We start from the raw sequence: 19,717 nt of genomic DNA, 5'->3' as shown, positions 1-19,717 counted from the left end.
ATGGGTAAGCTGCAGAAAGGTATTGACATACATGTGTACTTTAGTCATCACAGCCACATCTGTTGACTTTTGACAGGATGGTGCGAAGTCCAGTACAACACTGCCCAGGTTCAGTCTACAGATGACACTAGGGCTACAAACAGAGTCTAAGCCTTAGGAATAGTGGTCTCCCAGAATAGGGCTGGAATATATTCTGAGTCTACAGTTTTCTCCTCAGACCTCAAGTTGAATGGAACTGCTCCACAATCAGTGATCAAAGCAGCCGTCATGCCCACGGTGGATGCACAAGGGTTGTGGCGAGGCTTCCCTCCCTATGTTGACAGCACTAGGGAGTGAAGTAGGGGTGTTCAGATACTCTGTGGGGAGCTCAGCGACAGGGAGTTTCCACAGTCCATCAGCCCCACATCTCTACTCTCCCCAGAAGGACAAGGCAGCCTTGACCCATGAGTGCTGGGGACTGGGTAGGATAGCAGTGAGCTCCTAGGACACCAGCTTTCCAGTCTGGCAGAACCTAAGAGATGGATGGTCAAGGAGCCTGTGGGACAGGAAAATGAGGGACCTCGGCAGTGGGACCTTAGGAATCAATCTCTGGAAGTCTGGCTCTCTGTGGCATCCCCAAATATGGGCACTCTAAGCCCACAAGCCTCTGCCAGTAATGGTGGACCACTTGGCACCATGTAAAGGCAGCTGTGGAGCCATCCCCTGGGCCCAATACAGGGCTTGGCTAGTTCCTAGCTACAGGAACACATTCATCTTGTACTAGGCTTCAGTCTGGGCTGCTGTAGCCAGCAGTAAATATATAAGAAAGTAGAGCACATGCTTGTGAGAATCCCAGCAGTCTATCTTTACAGACAGGAGGAATAAGAGGTAGAGGACTTTGACAGGCAGCTTAGAAGGTTTCTGGCACTTGCCCCAAAAGTCTGGGACAAGAACAAGGCAGCACAGGATAGCCCAGGAAATAAAAGGCCTTCTGAACAGATGTACAGAAACCAGCATGGTTTACCAGCTCTCTTATGGTTGTGATGTAGTATGTCCCAGGTGAACACTTTGAGGTGGGCTACTGTCATCAACTGCAGCTGCCTCAGAGAAGAGTGTGTGCCAGTAAAAGATGAAGCTGGACACTGAGAAGAGAGGCTGAAAAGTGGACAGCAGATAATTAGGAATATGTGAAAAATTATAGCACTCCACTCTGCCAACACTAGTTAACCTGAACAGGAGGCATCCCAGCTCCTGCGTTATGTTTTGTATCCTTCTCTTTGTTCACAATGAGCACATTTTATGGTTTACTATTGTACCATATCATATACGGTGGTATGAAATAACTATTTTCTTTTTTCTAGGTATGACAATGGTATTATTGCTATGCTTAAAGAAGCAATAGTTCTTAAAGATAGTGTTTGGAAGAATCATCTCAGGTTTGGCTCAAAACAATTCAGGAGAAGGAAAAGTGAGTAAGAACGAGATTAATGAGACTGCTGCTAGGGGGAGCTGTTGTTTTATTTTCCACTTGGGTGCACTGAAAATATTTCAAATTAAAGAGAATGTTTTTTAAATGACAGTTCTGTGTTTAGAAGAAGTAGGAAACAGCCTTAGAAAAGACAGAGTTGGGAAGCCTAGTCTTTTGGCAGAAATAATGGTTGAAATAAAGGACCCCTTCAGGTCCAGTCAGGTCTGAGGACCTTGCTAGACTCTGCCAGGATTGCTCTGCATCCTCCAAAGAAAACTAAAAGTCCTCCAGTGATCTAGGTTAAACATGAGGACTTAAAAGAGTTCCATTACGCAAACACAGGGTTCCTGGTGAATTCAACAAGAAAAAAAAAAGCTTCTACCTTTTTTTCTCACCTGCCTCCACCCACAGTGCCCAAGAAAGAAGTCCCAGGACTAACAAGTTGATCACAAAAGCAAGATCCTGCACTTAAGGCACTGCTGATTCACAAAAGAGTGCACGCCTACACATTAGGGCAATCTTCAAAAGCATGTTTCATGGGAAAGTTGAGGTATTTTGAGTGACTCACCAGGGCATTTCAAAATGCTTACCATGATCAGAGGTAAATGCAATGATTGTCCTGTTGGCCAGGTGAAGATCATCCAAAGCACTCAAAAGGCGGCCGACCTCTGAATCCAAATAGGACACAGAGGCAAAGTAGCTCTGGCGTATCTTCCGCTGCAAATTAAAAGAAATCAATAATGAGAGTAAATGCAACTTTAATTGCTATGGCGAATGCAGAGATAATGTCTGTCTGAGCATCTTTCCCAATCCTACGCCCTCAGTTACTTTCTCTCCCTTTCCCTATCTTCTGCCTCCTTTTACCTACAGAGTCACAGCACAATCTGCAGGTCCAAAGCAATATTTGTTTCTAAGCAAATCAGCTTTCACTTTAGGGCACACATCATGGCAGATGGATGTCACTTATTGCTGTCTTCTGTACCCTTCACATATACTGGCTAGTCCCCAGAGATGAACATGTACACAGAAACTGATCCCTTGACTCCTTCAAACATAGGCCCCCACAGGCTCTATCTAATAAGGGGCACACCAAAGGTAGAATTCAGCTGTATTCATTTCTTGTGGCTGCTGTAACAATGTACCCTAATCTATGTGGTTTAAAATACTATAATTGGATTGTACCTCAGCTGTGGAGGTGAGAAGTCCAAAAACAAGGTTTGGGGAGGGCCATTTCTTTCTGAAGGCTCTAAGGGAGGATCTTACCTCTTCTAGCTTCTAGTGGTAGCTGCAGTTCTTCACTCTGACCACCTTCTGGCCCAAGAAGAGATGACAATTGACTATGAATATTAAGTGTAGCTCGTTTCTAACAAACTGTCAATAGCCAGAAGAGCAATGGAGGACAAGAGAGCAGCCACAGTTCCTAAACCCAAGAGGGACTTTGGGACAGCCAGGTCAATACTCACAAGTAAAGAAACCATCGTCCCTTTTTTTCTTGGTGAATTCAGCAGGAACCCTGTGTTTGTGTAATAGAACTCAACTGTTTGTGCCACCATTGTTAACAAACATTAAGGAAATAAGATGAATCCCCCACCCACCTCCAAGCACTGAAAAGCAAGCAAGTACAGACTTATCAGACCAGCCCTAGTTTCTGCTGCCTGTGTGGCTCCTGCCTTATCAGATGGACCTGTCAGCTTCTTCTTGTCACTGCTAGAGTAAGGACAGTCATAAGACTTGCCCTGTCCTCTGCTTCTGGTAAAGAGAACAGATAAACATATAACCTTATAGAAAGAATATGCTAGATCCTAGCCTACTTATACTTTCTGCCAAATAAAGTCTTCAGTCTGTAACTCAGAGAACTTTAGACTTCCTGGGGACCAAAGACATCTCCTTCCTATGCTAGCACATAGAGGTAAGCATTAAATAAGAACGCATGGTCTCCAGCCCTAATGAGACACCTGGTCAACAGGCATACAGTCACAGAAACACAAAAACACCACATTATTTGTAGGTCACACAGACAAGACAGGAAAATAAGCTCTTGAGTTGGCCCAGGGAAATCAGGGAAGGCTTCACGGAAAAATCTGCATTGGAGAAAAGGTGCTTGCCATTGGACAAATGGGAGTAAAATGCTCTAAGCAGGGGCTGCACTGTAGGGAATGGTGTGGAGTCATGACAGAATAGGGCATATTTGGAGCTGCTGAATAACATGTGAGGGCAAGAGGTGGTACAAGATACCAAAATCTTAGGTAAGAGACAGATGATAAGGATTTAGCAGATCCTTCCAGGGACTAGAGGTCCCAGGCTATAGGTTTAAGACAGTCACTGAGGTCTTTGAAAGCAAGGAAGTGACATGCTCTGAGCAGCAGGTTAGCAAGTATCCTATGGCAACAACAACACAGATTCCAGGGGCTTTTGACAACATGACACTACATCTGCTGGCACCTGAAAAGTGCTCAACATACTTGCTGAATGAAAAAAAAAAAGTAAAACCCATTTGGTTTTATGATATGCTGCAAAATGATATGCTGAAGGATCCAAGGGACAGAGTGGATTTGAGAGGAACTTGGGGAGATAAAGCAGCTGTGGAGGAAGGGACGGTACAGGGCAGAGGAAGGAGATGAGAAAGCTCTAAGTTTTGAATTCAGCTGATGGCATGATTCACTGGCATGTGGTAGGGGGATACAAGAGGAGGAAGGAGAAAAGTCAGGATGGGGGTGGTGACCTGGCCACACGAGAACCTATGGGGCTGAGGTCTCCATGGTCATCTGCCTAATAACAGCTCTCACAGGCAGGTGGACACATGAAGTTGAAAATTAGAAGCAAGGCCTGTGCCGGAGAGACAGTTCTGGGAGTCATCTACCAACAGAACTCAGATGAGTCCAGCTAGAGAGAAGCAGAAAGGACACAGTGGGAAACCTGAAATGACCTTGGGGACAGCATCTAACTGGGGAACACAAAAGAGGTGATTGTCATGAAGGCTAGAGCAGAGGGGGCTGAGAAGGTCTTGCAAGGAAGCCAATGAGGTGAATAGTTCCAGAAAGGATGGGGCTGGTCAGCAGTGAAAAAGCAGCACAGAGCTCAGAGAAGGTCAAGACCTGAAAGGATGGAATCTATTTGCCAACAAGGTCAATGTCCACCCAGGTAAGAGAACTTAATGGGCTGGGGAGGCAGAAGCCCAAATAGAAGAGAATAAAGAAAAATTGGGTAAGGAGACCACAAATGCAGCCAGATTGCACTACTCTTCACTGCCCTTGAAGGAGTGGGTGGGTGAAGGAGAGGGGAGCAAGTGGAAGGGAGGAGAAATAGGCAGTCAAGAGAGGTGGTACTTTTATAGATGGAGTGACAAGAGCAGACAAAGGCTGCAGGGAAAGTTGGTGGGAAGACAGGGAAATCTCACTGGGTAGACAAGAGTTGCCATACAAAGAGCTCACCCAGGCAGCTGAGGACCTCTCTGCCTCATGGCAGCATGAATTCTCTCCAGCAGCTCTCATTGATGGACTGTGTCATGATTCCATTTGCAAGTGGGACAAGCATGCTGAGGGGCTGGCAAGAAGAGTAAGTGGCCTGCCATGGGACCTTAGCAATTGAGAGACGGAACGAAGTCAAGAAGCCACCTAGACAAAAGGGAAGGAGTAGGAGTCTCTACTCTGGAAATTCCCAGGAGGATATAAGCAATGAGAATTGGGGGTGGGGGGTCATGATCAAGTTGGTGTTGATGACCAAGAAGGAACAGGCCTAAGAACATAGAACTGAGTGGCTCAAGAGAGGTGTGAGAAGGGGCTTGGACACAGACACATAAGATAGAAAAGGATAAGGAGTGGGGCTTGAGTCCAAGGGGAATGGACCCCACACATGAGCTCACCAGGTGGCTCTCTGGGTCATGCTGTCTGCTATGTATCCAATGGACAGGGATGTGAGGAAGGGACTCAGATCTTGAAGGAGATCTCACATGAAGCTGGCACTGCCCTGGACGCTTCCACATGTTCCCTATGCTCCTCACGGAAAACTTCCAAAGTCAGTGTTATCACAGTAAACCTTTATTCATCCTGTCTTCATTTGACAAATAAAGAAATTGAGGTTCAGAGAAGTAGTGGCTTAACAGAGGTCATACAGCTGGTATTGGGTAGAAAGTACATTGTAACCCGGTCTGTTCAAACTGACAAAACAAACCATGAGGCTTTGGAGTTACACACCCCTGGGGCTACACCAGCTCTGCCAGGCACTAACTCTGTGTCATGGTAAGTCAGCATGCCTCCCTGTCTACACTTCCCTCATCTGACAGCAAAAAGGGATGGTATGTCACTAGCTTCCCATCAGAGCCAAAGGAAATGCTCAACATCCTTTCTGGCACAAAGTCCATTGTAAAGGTGCATTTTAAGTGACTGTAACTAAGCATTCAGGTGCAGCCTCAGAGCTACAATTGAGCAATCTTGTTATTAGAACCCGGCAGTGCAAAATTAGGAAGCAAACAAACTGGCACATCTGTTGCTTTCCAAACTCACCACTTGCCATCCAAAACTCAGGAATGTAAATTCCTCATCCCCTAACCTCTGGCTTTGCAAATTCTGGGGCCAAATAGGTGTGGACAGCAAGAGATATACCTGTACGTATTGGATTTGTTCTGTTTTTAAAGTATATTATCTTACAGTGGTTTTCAAACTTCTGAGTACCTCAGGATCACCTGGTGTGTTTTTTGAGGAAATGTAGGTTCTTGGGCTCCATCTCCAGCTTCCAACTCTGTAAGTCTGGGTGGGCTAAGACTTTGCATTTCTAACAAGTTTGTCCAGGGACTCTGATGGTTCATAAAGTACACTGTGAAACTTTGAAAACACTGCCTGCCTGGCTCAGCAATCATGTGGTAAGATTCTGGAAAGAACATTTGGCAGCAGGTCTTTTGCACTCACATGGGAGAGAGGGTGGGTGATGAGTCATGATGACTTTTCTAACTCTGCGGCTACTCTGCCCCCATATCATAGCAAAGGGACACCAGGCATCACAACTGGCAGCACTGGTCATGATGGTGTCCCAGCTCCCTCTGTGCCAAGGGCCAGCTCATCAAGATACTATCCCCCAAGAATGACAGGTACCAGTGTAGGCTTTCCCACAGAGGAAACCTGAAAGTACCAGCAAACTGGGTTACTTGAGTTGCCCACACCCTATAACTGAGGAACTATCACTGGATTAAACAGCATCCTCTATGGGTTAGGGATGTTAACCAAGGCCTCTTCCCCACCTCCAGGCCCACCTGCAGCAAGTCACCACATCTCTGACTGCTCCCTTCTCTGGAAACTGAGACACTGCTCAGGGGACTTGATCCACCCAGTACTGCTCATGTCCTAAATACTTACAGATTCCCCCTACCCCTGCCTAAGACTTCACACATCTTACACAAAGAAGGTTCATTTTTTATTTTTATGGTACTGGGGATTGAACTCAGGGTCTCACATTTGCTAGGCAAGCACTTCACCACTTCAGCCATACCCCCAGTCCTTTTACTTTTAGTTTGTTTTTCAGTTAGGGTCTCCCACTTTTGCCTGAGCCAGCCTCAGACAATGATCCTCCTACCTCCACCTCCCAAGTAGCTGAGATTACAGGCATGTGCCACCATACCTAGCTTACTGCTGATGTAAGGTCTTGCTAACTTTTTGTCTGGGCTGGCCTCAAACCACAATCCCCGTCTCTGCCTCCCAAGTAGCTGGGATTACAGGCATGCATCACCACACTTAGCCTAAGAAGGTTCTTAATAAGACATGATGGGATAATGCCTACTGAGAAAAGTAGCTTGACCAATGACATCACACCATCAGTACCTGATACATTGCCAAAATATGTCCTTGGTACCTGAAAGTCAACCGGAATTGGGCCATAGGGAACACTGATGTTTAATGCTTGGACATCTTCCCGCCGCCTGATGTCCATCCAGGGGTTGTAGGCCACAGGGGGAAGGCCATCAGGAACATGGGGATCAGGGGCCAGGGTGATGTTCTCCAAGGGATACAGCTTCTGAAATTCCTTGGGGAAAAATATACAAAGCCATAAAGTTGTCATTCATTTGCAAAGCTATAAGGCTATGATTCTATGAGTATATATATATTGCCTTTTCTCTATAACTATGATGCATTTACATGGTAGTTCTCTAATGCTCCCCAGGTACTCACCTCCCCACCTGAAGTCAGGCCTTAGGTCTCCCTCATGAGATGCCAACAACAAAATCACGCAATTTCTATTTCCTATAAACCAAGCAGCAACAGCTTTCTTCCCTCATAAAGATAGATGCTGTGCTGTTTCTATCCTTGCCTCACTCCCAACTCACAAAGGTATGGCATGATGTTAGGGGTTCCTAAAACCTCCTTCAAATTCTGAAATTCACCAGGAAAACTCACAGGCTTCAGCATATGGTCACATTCACAGTGATGGCTTATTACAGTGAAAGAATACCAAACACAATCAGCCAAGGGAAGATACCCAAGAGGAAAGTATGGAGGAAACCAGTGACAAGATTCCAGAGTCTTTTCCCAGGAAAATCACACAGGATGCACTTTATTACCCCAGCAATGAGTTGGTGCCAACAGGTGTGAAGTTCTGTCAACCAGGGAAGCTCATTTAAAACCTCAGCACCCAGTTTTGATTTGGGGCTGGTCATGTAGGCACTCTCTGCCTGGACCATACCAAAATTTCAGGCTCCCAGAAAGAAAGCAAGGGTCCAGCATATAGCATACTATTTGCCTGAATAGTTTAGGTACAGTAAGCCACTCTTGTCAGTTCTGGGAATGGTGAGAACACTTCCAAAATTAAAGCTCCTGAATGCCAGTGATGAGCCAGCCTTGTAAGCCAGGCCTTTCAAAGACTTGCAATCTGACCAGTTTTGTGAACTCTTTTTGGCAGAGAGGCGGAAGAAATGAGTCTCACAGGCTTCTACCAAGGGGGCTGACAGCTCCTGCTAGGAAGGCAAGATCCCCTAGGCCAGTCAAAGCAAGTTATCGTTAAAAGTGAGGGACATTCTCTGTGAAATCAGAAGGTTTAGCTGCTTAAACCCAGGGAAAAACTGAAAAAGATGATGAAAAGGTAATGACTACAAGCTTTAAACGACAGATAAGCAAGCGTAGGACCTAATATTCCAATGATCAATGTTCTATGTTTACAGGGTCAGACATGACAGGTTCAGGAAGGAAAGGCAGTTGGTGAAGAGGGCATCACATTCCCTGGAATTGTTTCCCAAGGACCAGCCCCTCTTAAAGGCTTTTGGTGTCTGAGTCACTTCTCTATGACAATCTCACCATCCAACCCAATATTTGCACAATGAGTTCGAGGGAAGGAAATAAAGCCTTTCACTGGAGGGAATAGGAAAGCCAAGTATTTCTTACAAGATTCTTACATGCCCTAAAACTACTTCTTGGCTTTGACCTCTGACCCCCATTTTCATTTCACTGAGTACACAAGTACCCATTAGGCATCCCTGGTGACTGCAATGGCAGGATGTGGCTACCTTCAGTACACAAATGCAACACAGATGTATGGCTTTGTTGGATCATCCCTCAGGCAGTTCTTTACCTTGGGGTATCTAAAGGGGATGTGTGGCTTATGATACCCAACCGCAAGGAAGAAAGGACTGGTCAATGTTTCCATCTTGCCCAATAATCGTATGGCTTCTTCAGTGCTCTGTTTGTCAGGCAAGGTGCCCTCAGGCACATCTGTCACATCCACGGGGCAAAGCAGATTGGCATGAAGTTCTCCATCTTGACCTCTACATGTCTTTCAAAACAAAATATGTAACATTAGCCTTTTAAATGCAAGAAAAAATTTTTATTATGATTTCACACACAGATTTGATGTACACTATCACCAGCCCCTTAGGTGTTAGTCACTCAGAGTGAATAGGCACATCTGAAATAGAACTAAAGCAGAAGTGTTTCTTCTATTCCAGGTAGGGGATAGAAATCCATAGTACTTAGGGTCTATGAATCCTCTGTCTCCAGATCACACCTAATTAAAGGATATGCATTAGACTAACTGTCAAAAAATATATCTCCAACTCAACAATAAATATAAATAAGGCAATTAAAATGAGCAAAAACAGTGAATATGCAGCTCTCCAAAGAAAATATACCAATGGCCAACATAGCACATGGAAATATACTTAATATCATTAGTCATTAGGGGAAATACATATCAAAATCACAATGAGATACCATGAGGATGACTGTAAGTTTTAAAAATGAAAAATAGCAAGTGTTGGCAAAAATGTGGAAAAATTATAACCCTCTTAAATTGCTGGTGGGAATGTAAATGGTACATCTACTTTGGAAAAGAGTCTGGCAATTCCTTAAACAGTGAAACATAGTTATTATATTTAACAATTCCATTCCTATGTATATATTCAAGAAAAAATATATGCTCTCAAAAATACTCATACATAACTGTTGATAGCAACATTAGTCCTAATAGCCAAAAAGTAAAAACAACCCAAATATTCATCAAGTGATATATGGATAAATAAAATGTAACACAATGGATTATCAAGCAGCCATAAGAAGGAATGAAGTACTGATAAATTATCGTACATGAATGAACATCAAAAACATAATGTTAAGTGATATATGTTACATGCAAATGATTGCATAGCATGTGAAATGTGCAGAGTAGGCAAATACATACAGACAAAATGTAGATGGGTCATTATCACAGGCTAGGGGTTAAGAGGAAATGGGGAGTGGCTGGTAATGGGTACAAATTTAACTGAAGGTGAGAGAAATTGTCTAAAATTGATTTTGGTGATGCTTACAGATTTCTGAATATGCTAAAAACCACTGAATTATATACTTCCAATGGAAGATTTTTATGTTATAAGAATTATCTCCTTAACTACACCACACTCAGAATATAAAATATAAGCTTCACTTTCCAAAGTGACCCATACTGGTCACAAGGCCAAAGTCCGTTTTGACCATGACTTCTATAACACAAAGACCTACAGGTTGTGTCAGTTGCTGCTCCATCTCAAAGAGTTGTCTTTCATAGTCCTGCCTTGCCCAAACAACTCCCAAGAATGACAGGTAGTCTGTTCATCCTTCACATATGCAGCACTAGAGGGAGATTTAGTACAGTCTACTACTCTGAGAATGAATGGAGATAGAGGAAAAGAGGGGAGGAGGGGTCTGGCATTTGTAAGAGAGACCACTAAAAAGTAGCAAGATTACAGCTGAATCTCTCAGTGGTAGAACACTTGCCTAGCATGCATAAGGCCCCGGGTTCAGTCCCCAACACTACAAAAAAGGAAAAGTAAAAAGCAGCATAAAGGCCTGCTTCACTAAACTGCGGAATTGACATGGAGGTCTTCCAGTCTCAATCTGTTTCTACTCAAGCCATGAACCAAAGGTGAGAGTACTCAGTTTTCACTGTATTCTGAAGTGCAAATCTGTAAATAACTTACTTTTTTGGTGGTATTGGGGTTTGAACTCAGGGCCTCGTGCTTACAGTCAGGTGCTCTACCACTAAGCTGTACCTCCAGCCCTGAAATCTGTAAAGAATTTAGAACAACAATCTACCCTACTCCCATATTCTCACCCTTCCCTTCATGATGTCTCCAAAAATCTCAAAAGAGGATGTCACTTCTCAGGTGTCCAGTTAGTTTTCTGTTTTTTAAATGTTAGTCTTAGTTTCATTTATACATTGGGGATTCCTTCAAATCAAGATTAAGTTTCTTTGTATATTATTTCTTTATAATGTTCTGACATTTTAATACCTACATTGGAGGTCTCAGCCAAACACATGTACTAGGCCCAAAACAGAAAGACAATATGCTTTTCCCCCATTCCCAGCTGAGGTTCCTGGAGTTTAGATTTTCTTTCTATTGCCTGTGTCTCAGAAACTGTAACACTCAGCTCAGAGCCTCATCCAGGATGAGCACCAAAATTCTATTCAGTTGGTAATAATAGTTATTATAATCATAGTAATTATGGGACATGAGCACAAAAGGGAGACTGTCTATAGGGGGAACCAGTAGGAGGGAGAAAGGAAAGGGTACTGGGGCGTGAACATGATCAATCATGTATATGTGTATGTTATATATAGATATGAAGCTAACATAACAAAATTCACTAAACACTATTTGAAAAGGGGGGAAAAGGGAAGGGGTTAATAGAGTATAACAGAGGGATGGATTTGACCAAAGAACATTATATGCCTGTATGAAAGTATCACAATGAAACCCCTTAGTACAATTAATATATGCTAATTTCTAAAAGAAGCCATTAAGTATGTCTGACACCCTACAGCCTAAGGTTCTAGAATAATAAGTATTCATCAGCTTCTAGACTGTCACTGTCCCCACTGAGCCTAATGCTAAAGATCTCAACGTTTGCTTCTGCAAGTTATTAACACACATGAAACCCAAAAACTTCATGTCATAACCAGCCTGAGCAAACACGCAGTATATACAATAGGTCATTTGCTAGATAAGAAGTTTTTCCTCTGCTGGGCAACAGTTGCTCATACCTATAATCCTAGCTAGTTGAGAAGCAAAGATCAGAAGGATCAAGATTTGAAGCCAGCCTAGGCAAATAGTTCATGAGACCCTATCTCAAAAATACCCAACACAAAAAAGGGCTGGCGGAGTGGCTCAAGTGGTAAAGTGCCTGTCTAGCAAGCATGAGGCCCTGAAGTCAAACCCCAGTACTGTCAAGAAAAAACCTGGTTATAAGTCAGGGTGGGCAAATACTTTGTAAGACCCTACCATGAAAATATCCAACACAGAGGTCTTTAACTGAAGCTTGCCATCTGCAGCTATCTTGGAATCCTCTACAGTTTTCGTGCTACCGGGCTTGAACATAGAGCTTCATGGTGGCTAGAATGAGGATTCCAAGATGGCAGCTAGAGGGAGGAAGCAGAAAGCGAGCCTCCTATAGTGAAATCTTGGAGAGACGCTGGAGACACACTTTGCAGGCATAATCACTGAGAAGAGGCATAACTTTGACCCCTCCACACCTCCAGCCGGTGCAGAGAATCTCCACTTCACGTTAAACGGAGAAACCAGGAGGGCCCCCAGGCCGCCAGTCGCCGGCGCCCAGATGGCTTGGGAAGACGCGGACCAGGTGAGCTTCGTGGTACCACGGTACTCCCACAGACAAGCCTGGGCCAGAGCAGCATAGCCCCCTGGAGAGACCAACCTCCACCCGGGGAAAAAAGAGAAACTGAGTAATAAGCAATAAGAGCAATAAAGACACATGGAAAAGAGAGTGGGGCGCACTGAGCACCAAAGATTGGGGGAAGGGAATCCTTCCTGGGACTGTAAATAAACAAGCGGGCAGGCAGATGAGGCTCTGGCAGAAGCGGGGGAGCGCGCCCAGCAACCAGGAGCGGGAAAGCTGGTGAGAGTGGCAGAGGGAGGAAAACTCCACAGGAGAGGAGGGAAGACCCACTTCCCACGTGAACTGTAAACAAACATGGCGGCTGGCAGGAGCAGCAGCACCACCCAGTAATCAGGAGCAGGAAAGCTTGTGAAAGTGGCGGTGGGAGGAGAACTGCACAAGAGAGGGGGGAAGACCCACCTCCCACATGAACTGTAAATAAACACGTAGGCCCGAGAATGCGAGTACAGTGTCACCTTTCCCAGTGTGCTTGGAAAGGGGAAAACTTGTAGCAGAGGCTCCCGCACAGGAGAACTCTGAGCAAACAAAGCCTGCAGGGCCAGGTGAGTGCTAAGCTCACCCCAGAGATCTGCATAAATAAAGCCGCCAGCAACAGCAGGCTGACAGCAGCAGGCAGGCAAACCACAGCTGCAGATACCATTCTCAGAACTGTCTCCAGACTCTTTTTTTTTCTTTGTCTCCCTACCTTTGATGAGAGAACAACCGAATTACACCTGCAAGCCGAAAAACTTACTGAAACTGTATTGCATTTGAACTTGGGACACTTGGTGGGGTTTTTTTTTGTGCGTGTGTGTGTGTAGTTTTGTTCTACTTTATGCGTCCCCTTTGATGAGACAACTACAGAACAACATCCGAGGCACCATATCCAGGACTGGAGACTGAGACGGACACCCAAATTATTAAGACTGAAAATTCATTGCATTTGAACTTGGAGGTTTTTTGGTTTTTTTGGTTTTTTTTAATTTTCTATTTTTTCATTTTATTTTAATACATACTTATATATAGATTTTTCTTTCATTTACTTATTTTTTAATTTTATTCTTATCTTTATTTTTTTTAGTTTTGATTTTCAATCCTCTCTCTGTCCAATGTCTGTTCAGCTTACTGTCGATTAGTACGCTAAAGCTCCCTGTTTATACCTTTGAAACCTTGTTGTCTGACACCTTGTTCTGTTTTCTCCTTCCAGTCTGTGTATTTGTTTTGCCCATTTCTTTAACTTCTTGCTTTCCATCTCAGCTCGCCCTTTCATTCTAAATATTACCATTGTTATTATTACAAGCTAGAAAATACTTAATTGCACACAGTACAGGGACAGTAACAACACCAAAGACAATGACGAGAAGACAGAAAAAACAGGGAAACCAGTTTCCCCACAGCAAAAAATCAGTACAGGAACCAGAGGGGAATGAAGAAAACAGGTACTCAGATCCAGACTCCAACAAAATGAAGATAAACTATGCCAAAGGACCCAATGAAGCCCACAAGAATAACTTAAAAGAAGACATACTACAGGTACTCCATGAGAATTTTATAGAGATGATACTGGGTAGGGTCTACCAAAATGTACAGGAGACACTCAAGAAATTCCAAGACAACAAAAATAGAGAATTTGAAAAAGCAAAAGAAGAAATAAAGGAAACCATAGAAGCACTGTATAAACACCAAAGTGAAAGAGAGAACACGATGAATAAACAGATAAATGAACACAGGACAAAAATAGACAACATTAAAGAGGAAACCAGCCAGTATATAGAAAACCTCAGAAAAAAGAATGAAACAGAACTGCAAAACAAAACGGAAGGCCAATCCAGCAGAATAGAACAAACAGAAGACAGAATCTCAGAACTTGAAGATGAAATGGTGATGAAAGGAAAAACTGAAGAACTATTAATTAAACAACTCAAGACCTGTGAAAAGAAAATGCAAGAACTCACTGACTCCATCAAAAGACCAAACTTGAGAATCATGGGCATCGAAGAAGGAGAAGAGGTGCAAGCGAAGGGAATGCGTGATATATTTAACAAAATAATAACAGAAAATTTCCCAAATCTAGAGAAAGATATTCCCATACAGATGCAAGAGGCCTCCAGGACACCAAACACACCAGACCAAAATAGAACTACCCCACGACATATCTTCATAAAAACAACAAGTTCAGAAACTAAGGAAAGAATATCGAAGGCTGTAAGAGAGAAAAAACAAGTAACATACCAAGGTAAACCCATCAAAATCACAGCAGACTTCTCAACAGAAACATTAAAAGCAAGAAGAGCGTGGGGTGACATCTTCCGGGCACTGAATGAAAATAACTTCAACCCCAGGATACTCTACCCAGCAAAACTATCATTCCAAATAGATGGAGCAAAAAAAGTCTTCCATGATAAGCAGAAACTAAAACAATATGTGACCAAAAAGCCACCATTACAAAGGATTCTTCAAGGGATTCTGCACACAGAAACTGAAACCCAACTTAACCATGAAAAGACAGGCAGCACCCAACCACAGGAAAAGAAAAAGCAAGACAGTAGAGAGTAACTTCAACTTAGGTACACACAATCAAACCTTCAAACAACTAAGACAACTAAATGACAGGAATCACCACATACCTATCAATACTAACGCTTAATGTTAACAGACGTAATTCACCCATCAAAAGGCACCGCTTGACGAAATGGATTAAAAAGGAAGATCCAACAATTTGTTGCTTACAGGAGACCCATCTCACCGACAGAAATAAGCACAGGCTTAGGATGAAAGGCTGGAAGAAGATTTACCAAGCCAATAGCCCCTGAAAACAGGCAGGAGTAGCAATACTTATCTCTGACAAAGTAGACTTCAAACCTTCATTGATCAAACTAGATAAAGAAGGACATTCCATACTAATAAAAGGGGAAATAGACCAAAAGGAAAAAATAATTATCAACCTGTATGCACCCAATGTCAACGCACCCAATTTCATCAAACATACCCTGAAGAACCTAAAAGCATATATAAACGCCAACACAGTGGTTGTGGGAGACTTTAACACCCCATTATCATCAATAGATAGGTCATCCAAACAAAAAATCAATAAAGAAATCCAAGATCTAAAATATGCAATAGATTAAATGGACCTAGTTGATGTCTACAGAACATTTCATCCAACTTCTACACAATATACATTCTTCTCAGCAGCCCATGGAACTTTCCCCAAAATAGATCATATCCTAGGGCACAAAGCAAGTCTCAGCAAATATAAGAAAACAGAAATTATACCGTGCATACTATCTGATCACAATGCAGTAAAAGTAGAACTCAACAACAAAAGTAAAGACAAAAAACATACAAACAGCTGGAAACTAAATAACTTGGATCATCGATGATATAAAAGAGGAAATTAAAAAGTTCCTGGAAGTCAATGCAAATGAAAACACAACCTACCGGAACCTATGGGACACAGCTAAGGCAGTCCTGAGAGGAAAGTTTATAGCCATGAGTGCATATATTAAAAAGACTGAAACATCCCAAATCAATCACCTAATGATACATCTCAAACTCCTAGAAAAACAAAAACAAGCAAATCCCAAAACAAATAGAAGGAGAGAAATAATAAAAATAAGAGCTGATCAACGAAATAGAAACCAAAAAAACCATACAAAGAATTAATGAAACAAAAAGTTGGTTCTTTGAAAAAATAAACAAGATCGATAGACCCCTGGCAAACCTGACTAAAATGAGGAGAGAAAAAACCCAAATTAGTAGAATCAGGAATGCAAAAGGGGAGATAACAACAAACACCATGGAAGTCCAGGAAGTCATCAGAGACTACTTTGAGAACCTATATTCAAATAAATTTGAAAATCTTAAAGAAATGGGACAGATTTCAGATCCAAAACTGAACCAAGAGGAAATTAAACACCTGAATAGATCTATAACATAAAATGAAATTGAAGTAGCAATCAAGAGTCTCCCCAAAAAGAAAAGTCCAGGACCTGACAAATTCTCTGGTGAATTCTATCAGACCTTTAAAGAAGAACTGATACCAACCCTCCTTAAACTGTTCCATGAAATAGAAAGGGAAGGAAAACTGCCTAACACATTTTATGAAGCCAGTATTACACTTATCCCAAAACCAGGCAAAGACACCTCCAAAAAGGAGAACTATAGGCCAATCTCCTTAATGAACATTGATGCAAAAATCCTCAATAAAATAATGGCAAACCAAATTCAACAACACATCAAAAAGATCATTCACCACGACCAAGTAAGCTTCATCCCAGGGATGCAGGGGTGGTTCAACATACGAAAATCAATAAACGTAATAAACCACAGTAACAGAAGCAAAGACAAATACCACTTGATCATCTCAATAGATGCAGAAAAAGCCTTTGATAAGATCCAACACCATTTCATGATAAAAGCTCTAAGAAAACTAGGAATAGAAGGAAAGTTCCTCAACATTATAAAAGCTATATATGACAAACCTACAGCCAGCATTATACTTAACGGAGAAAAACTGAAACCATTCCCTCTAAAATCAGGAACCAGACAAGGATGCCCACTATCTCCACTCCTATTCAACATAGTACTGGAATTCCTAGCCAGAGCAATTAGGGAAGAAGAAGAAATAAAAGGAATACAAATAGGTAAAGAAACTGTCAAAATATCCCTATTTGCAGACGACATGATCCTATACCTTAAAGACACAAAATCTCTACTCAGAAGCTTCTAGACATCATCAATAGCTATAGCAAGGTAGCAGGACATAAAATCAACATAGAAAAATCATTAGCATTTCTATACACTAACAATGAGCAAACTGAAAAAGAATGTATGAAAACAATTCCATTTACAATAGCCTCAAAAAAAATCAAATACCTAGGTGTAAACCTAACAAAAGATGTGAAAGACCTCTGTAAGGAAAACTATACACTTCTGAAGAAAGAGATTGAGGAAGACTATAGAAAGTGGAGAGATCTCCTGTGCTCATGGATTGGTAGACTTAACATAGTAAAAATGTCTATACTCCCAAAAGTAATCTGCATGTTTAATGCAATTCCCATCAAAATTCCAATGACATTCATTAAAGAGATTGAAAAGTCTACCGTGAAATTTATATGGAAACACAGGAAGCCACGAATAGCCAAGGCAATACTCAGTCAAAAGAACAATGCAGGAGGTATCACAATACCTGACTTCAAATTATATTACAAAGCAATAACAATAAAAACAGCATGGTACTGGCACAAAAACAGACATGAAGACCAGTGGAACAGAATAGAGGACCCAGATATGAAGCCACACAACTATAACCAACTTGTCTTTGACAAAGGAGCTAAAAATATACGATGGAGAAATAGCAGCCTCTTCAACAAAAACTGCTGGGAAAACTGGTTAGCAGTCTGCAAAAAACTGAAACTAGATCCATGTATATCATCCTATACCAAGATTAACTCAAAATGGATCAAGGATCTTAATATCAGACCCCAAACTCTAAAGTTGATACAGGAAAGAGTAGGAAATACTCTGGAGTTAGTAGGTATAGGTAAGAACTTTCTCAACGAAACCCCAGCAGCACAGCAACTAAGAGATAGCATAGATAAATGGGACCTCATAAAACTAAAAAGCTTCTGTTCATCAAAAGAAATGGTCTCTACACTGAAGAGAACACCCACAGAGTGGAGAAAATATTTGCCAGCTATACATCAGACAAAGGACTGCTAACCAGAATATATGGGGAACTTAAAAAACTAAATTCTCCCAAAACTAATGAACCAATAAAGATATGGGCAAGTGAACTAAACAGAACTTTGTCAAAAGAAGAAATTCAAATGGCCAAAAAACACATGAAAAAATGCTCACCATCTCTAGCAATAAAGGAAATGCAAATTAAAACCACGCTAAGATTCCACCTCACCTGTTAGAATAGCCATCATTAGCAACACCACTAACAACAGGTGTTGGCGAGGATGCGGGGAAAAAGGAACCCTCTTACACTGTTGGTGGGAATGTAAACTAGTACAACCACTCTGGAAAAAAATTTGGAGGCTACTTAAAAAGCTAGACATTGATCTACCATTTGATCCAGCAATACCACTCTTGGGGATATACCCAAAAGACTGTTACTCCAGAGGCACCTGCACACCCATGTTTATTGCGGCACTATTCACAATAGCCAAGTTATGGAAACAGCCAAGATGCCCCACCACTGACGAATGGATTAAGAAAACGTGGTATCTATACACAATGGAATTTTATGCAGCCATGAAGAAAAACAAAATGTTATCATTCACTGGTAAATGGATGGAATTTGAGAACATCATTCTGAGTGAGTTTAGCCTGGCCCAAAAGACCAAAAATCGTATGTTCTCCCTCATATGTGGACATTAGATCAAGGACAAACACAACAAGGGGATTGGACTTTGAGCACATGATAAAAGCTTTAGCACACAAGGGAGGGGTAAGGATAGGTAAGACACCTAAAAAATTAGTTAGCATTTGTTGCCCTTAACGCAGAGAAACTAAAGCAGATACCTTAAAAGCAACTGAGGCCAATAGGAAAAGCGGACCATGAACTAGAGAAAAGGTTAGATCAAAAAGAATTAACCTAGAAGATAACACACACACACAGGAAATTAATGTGAGTCAACTCCCTGTATAGCTATCCTTATCTCAACCAGCAAAAACCCTTGTTCCTTCCTATTATTGCTTATACTCTCTCTACAACAAAATTAGAGATAAGGGCAAAATAGTTTCTGCTGGGTATTGAGGGGGTAGGGGGGAGAGGGAGGGGGTAGAGTGGGTGGTAAGGGAGGGGATGGGGGAGGGGGGAGAAATGACCCAAGCCTTGTGTGTACATATGAATAAAAAAAAATAAAATAAAGATCAAAACTGATGAAAAAAAAATCCAACACAAAAAAGGGCTAGTGGAATGGCTCAAGCTAGCAAGTAATGAGTCCCTGAGTTCAAATCCCAGTGGCACCAACAAAAAAAAAAGTAACACTTCCAACATCATCCTACGAAGTCAGTATTACCCTGATACCAAAACCAGATAGGGGAACAACAAAAAAGAAAAAACTAAGTTGGGCACCAGTGGCTCATGCCTGTAATCTTAGCTACTCGAGAAGCAGAGATCAGAAGGATC

At 42.1% G+C, this 19,717-nt stretch overlaps 1 protein-coding gene across 6 annotated transcripts in view; it reads right to left on the bottom strand.

The window, feature by feature from the left end:
* Ids (iduronate 2-sulfatase) overlaps positions 1–19,717 on the bottom strand; it is a 59,687-nt gene that overhangs the window by 8,747 nt on the left and 31,223 nt on the right. For all 6 annotated transcript variants that reach the window (XM_074063159.1, XM_074063160.1, XM_074063161.1 and 3 more), the window contains 3 exons: positions 8,999–9,199; positions 7,289–7,459; positions 2,038–2,164 (listed from right to left, as the gene is read on the bottom strand). In XM_074063159.1, the coding sequence (XP_073919260.1) occupies positions 2,038–2,164; positions 7,289–7,459; positions 8,999–9,199 (499 nt within the window). The remainder of the gene's footprint in view (positions 1–2,037; positions 2,165–7,288; positions 7,460–8,998; positions 9,200–19,717) is intronic.

Source organism: Castor canadensis, chromosome X (assembly GCF_047511655.1).
Source record: "Castor canadensis chromosome X, mCasCan1.hap1v2, whole genome shotgun sequence".
NCBI classification, from domain to species: Eukaryota; Metazoa; Chordata; class Mammalia; order Rodentia; family Castoridae; genus Castor; species Castor canadensis.
Note: the sequence above shows the minus strand (reverse complement) of the source record. Positions and strands in the feature narration are given on the sequence as shown.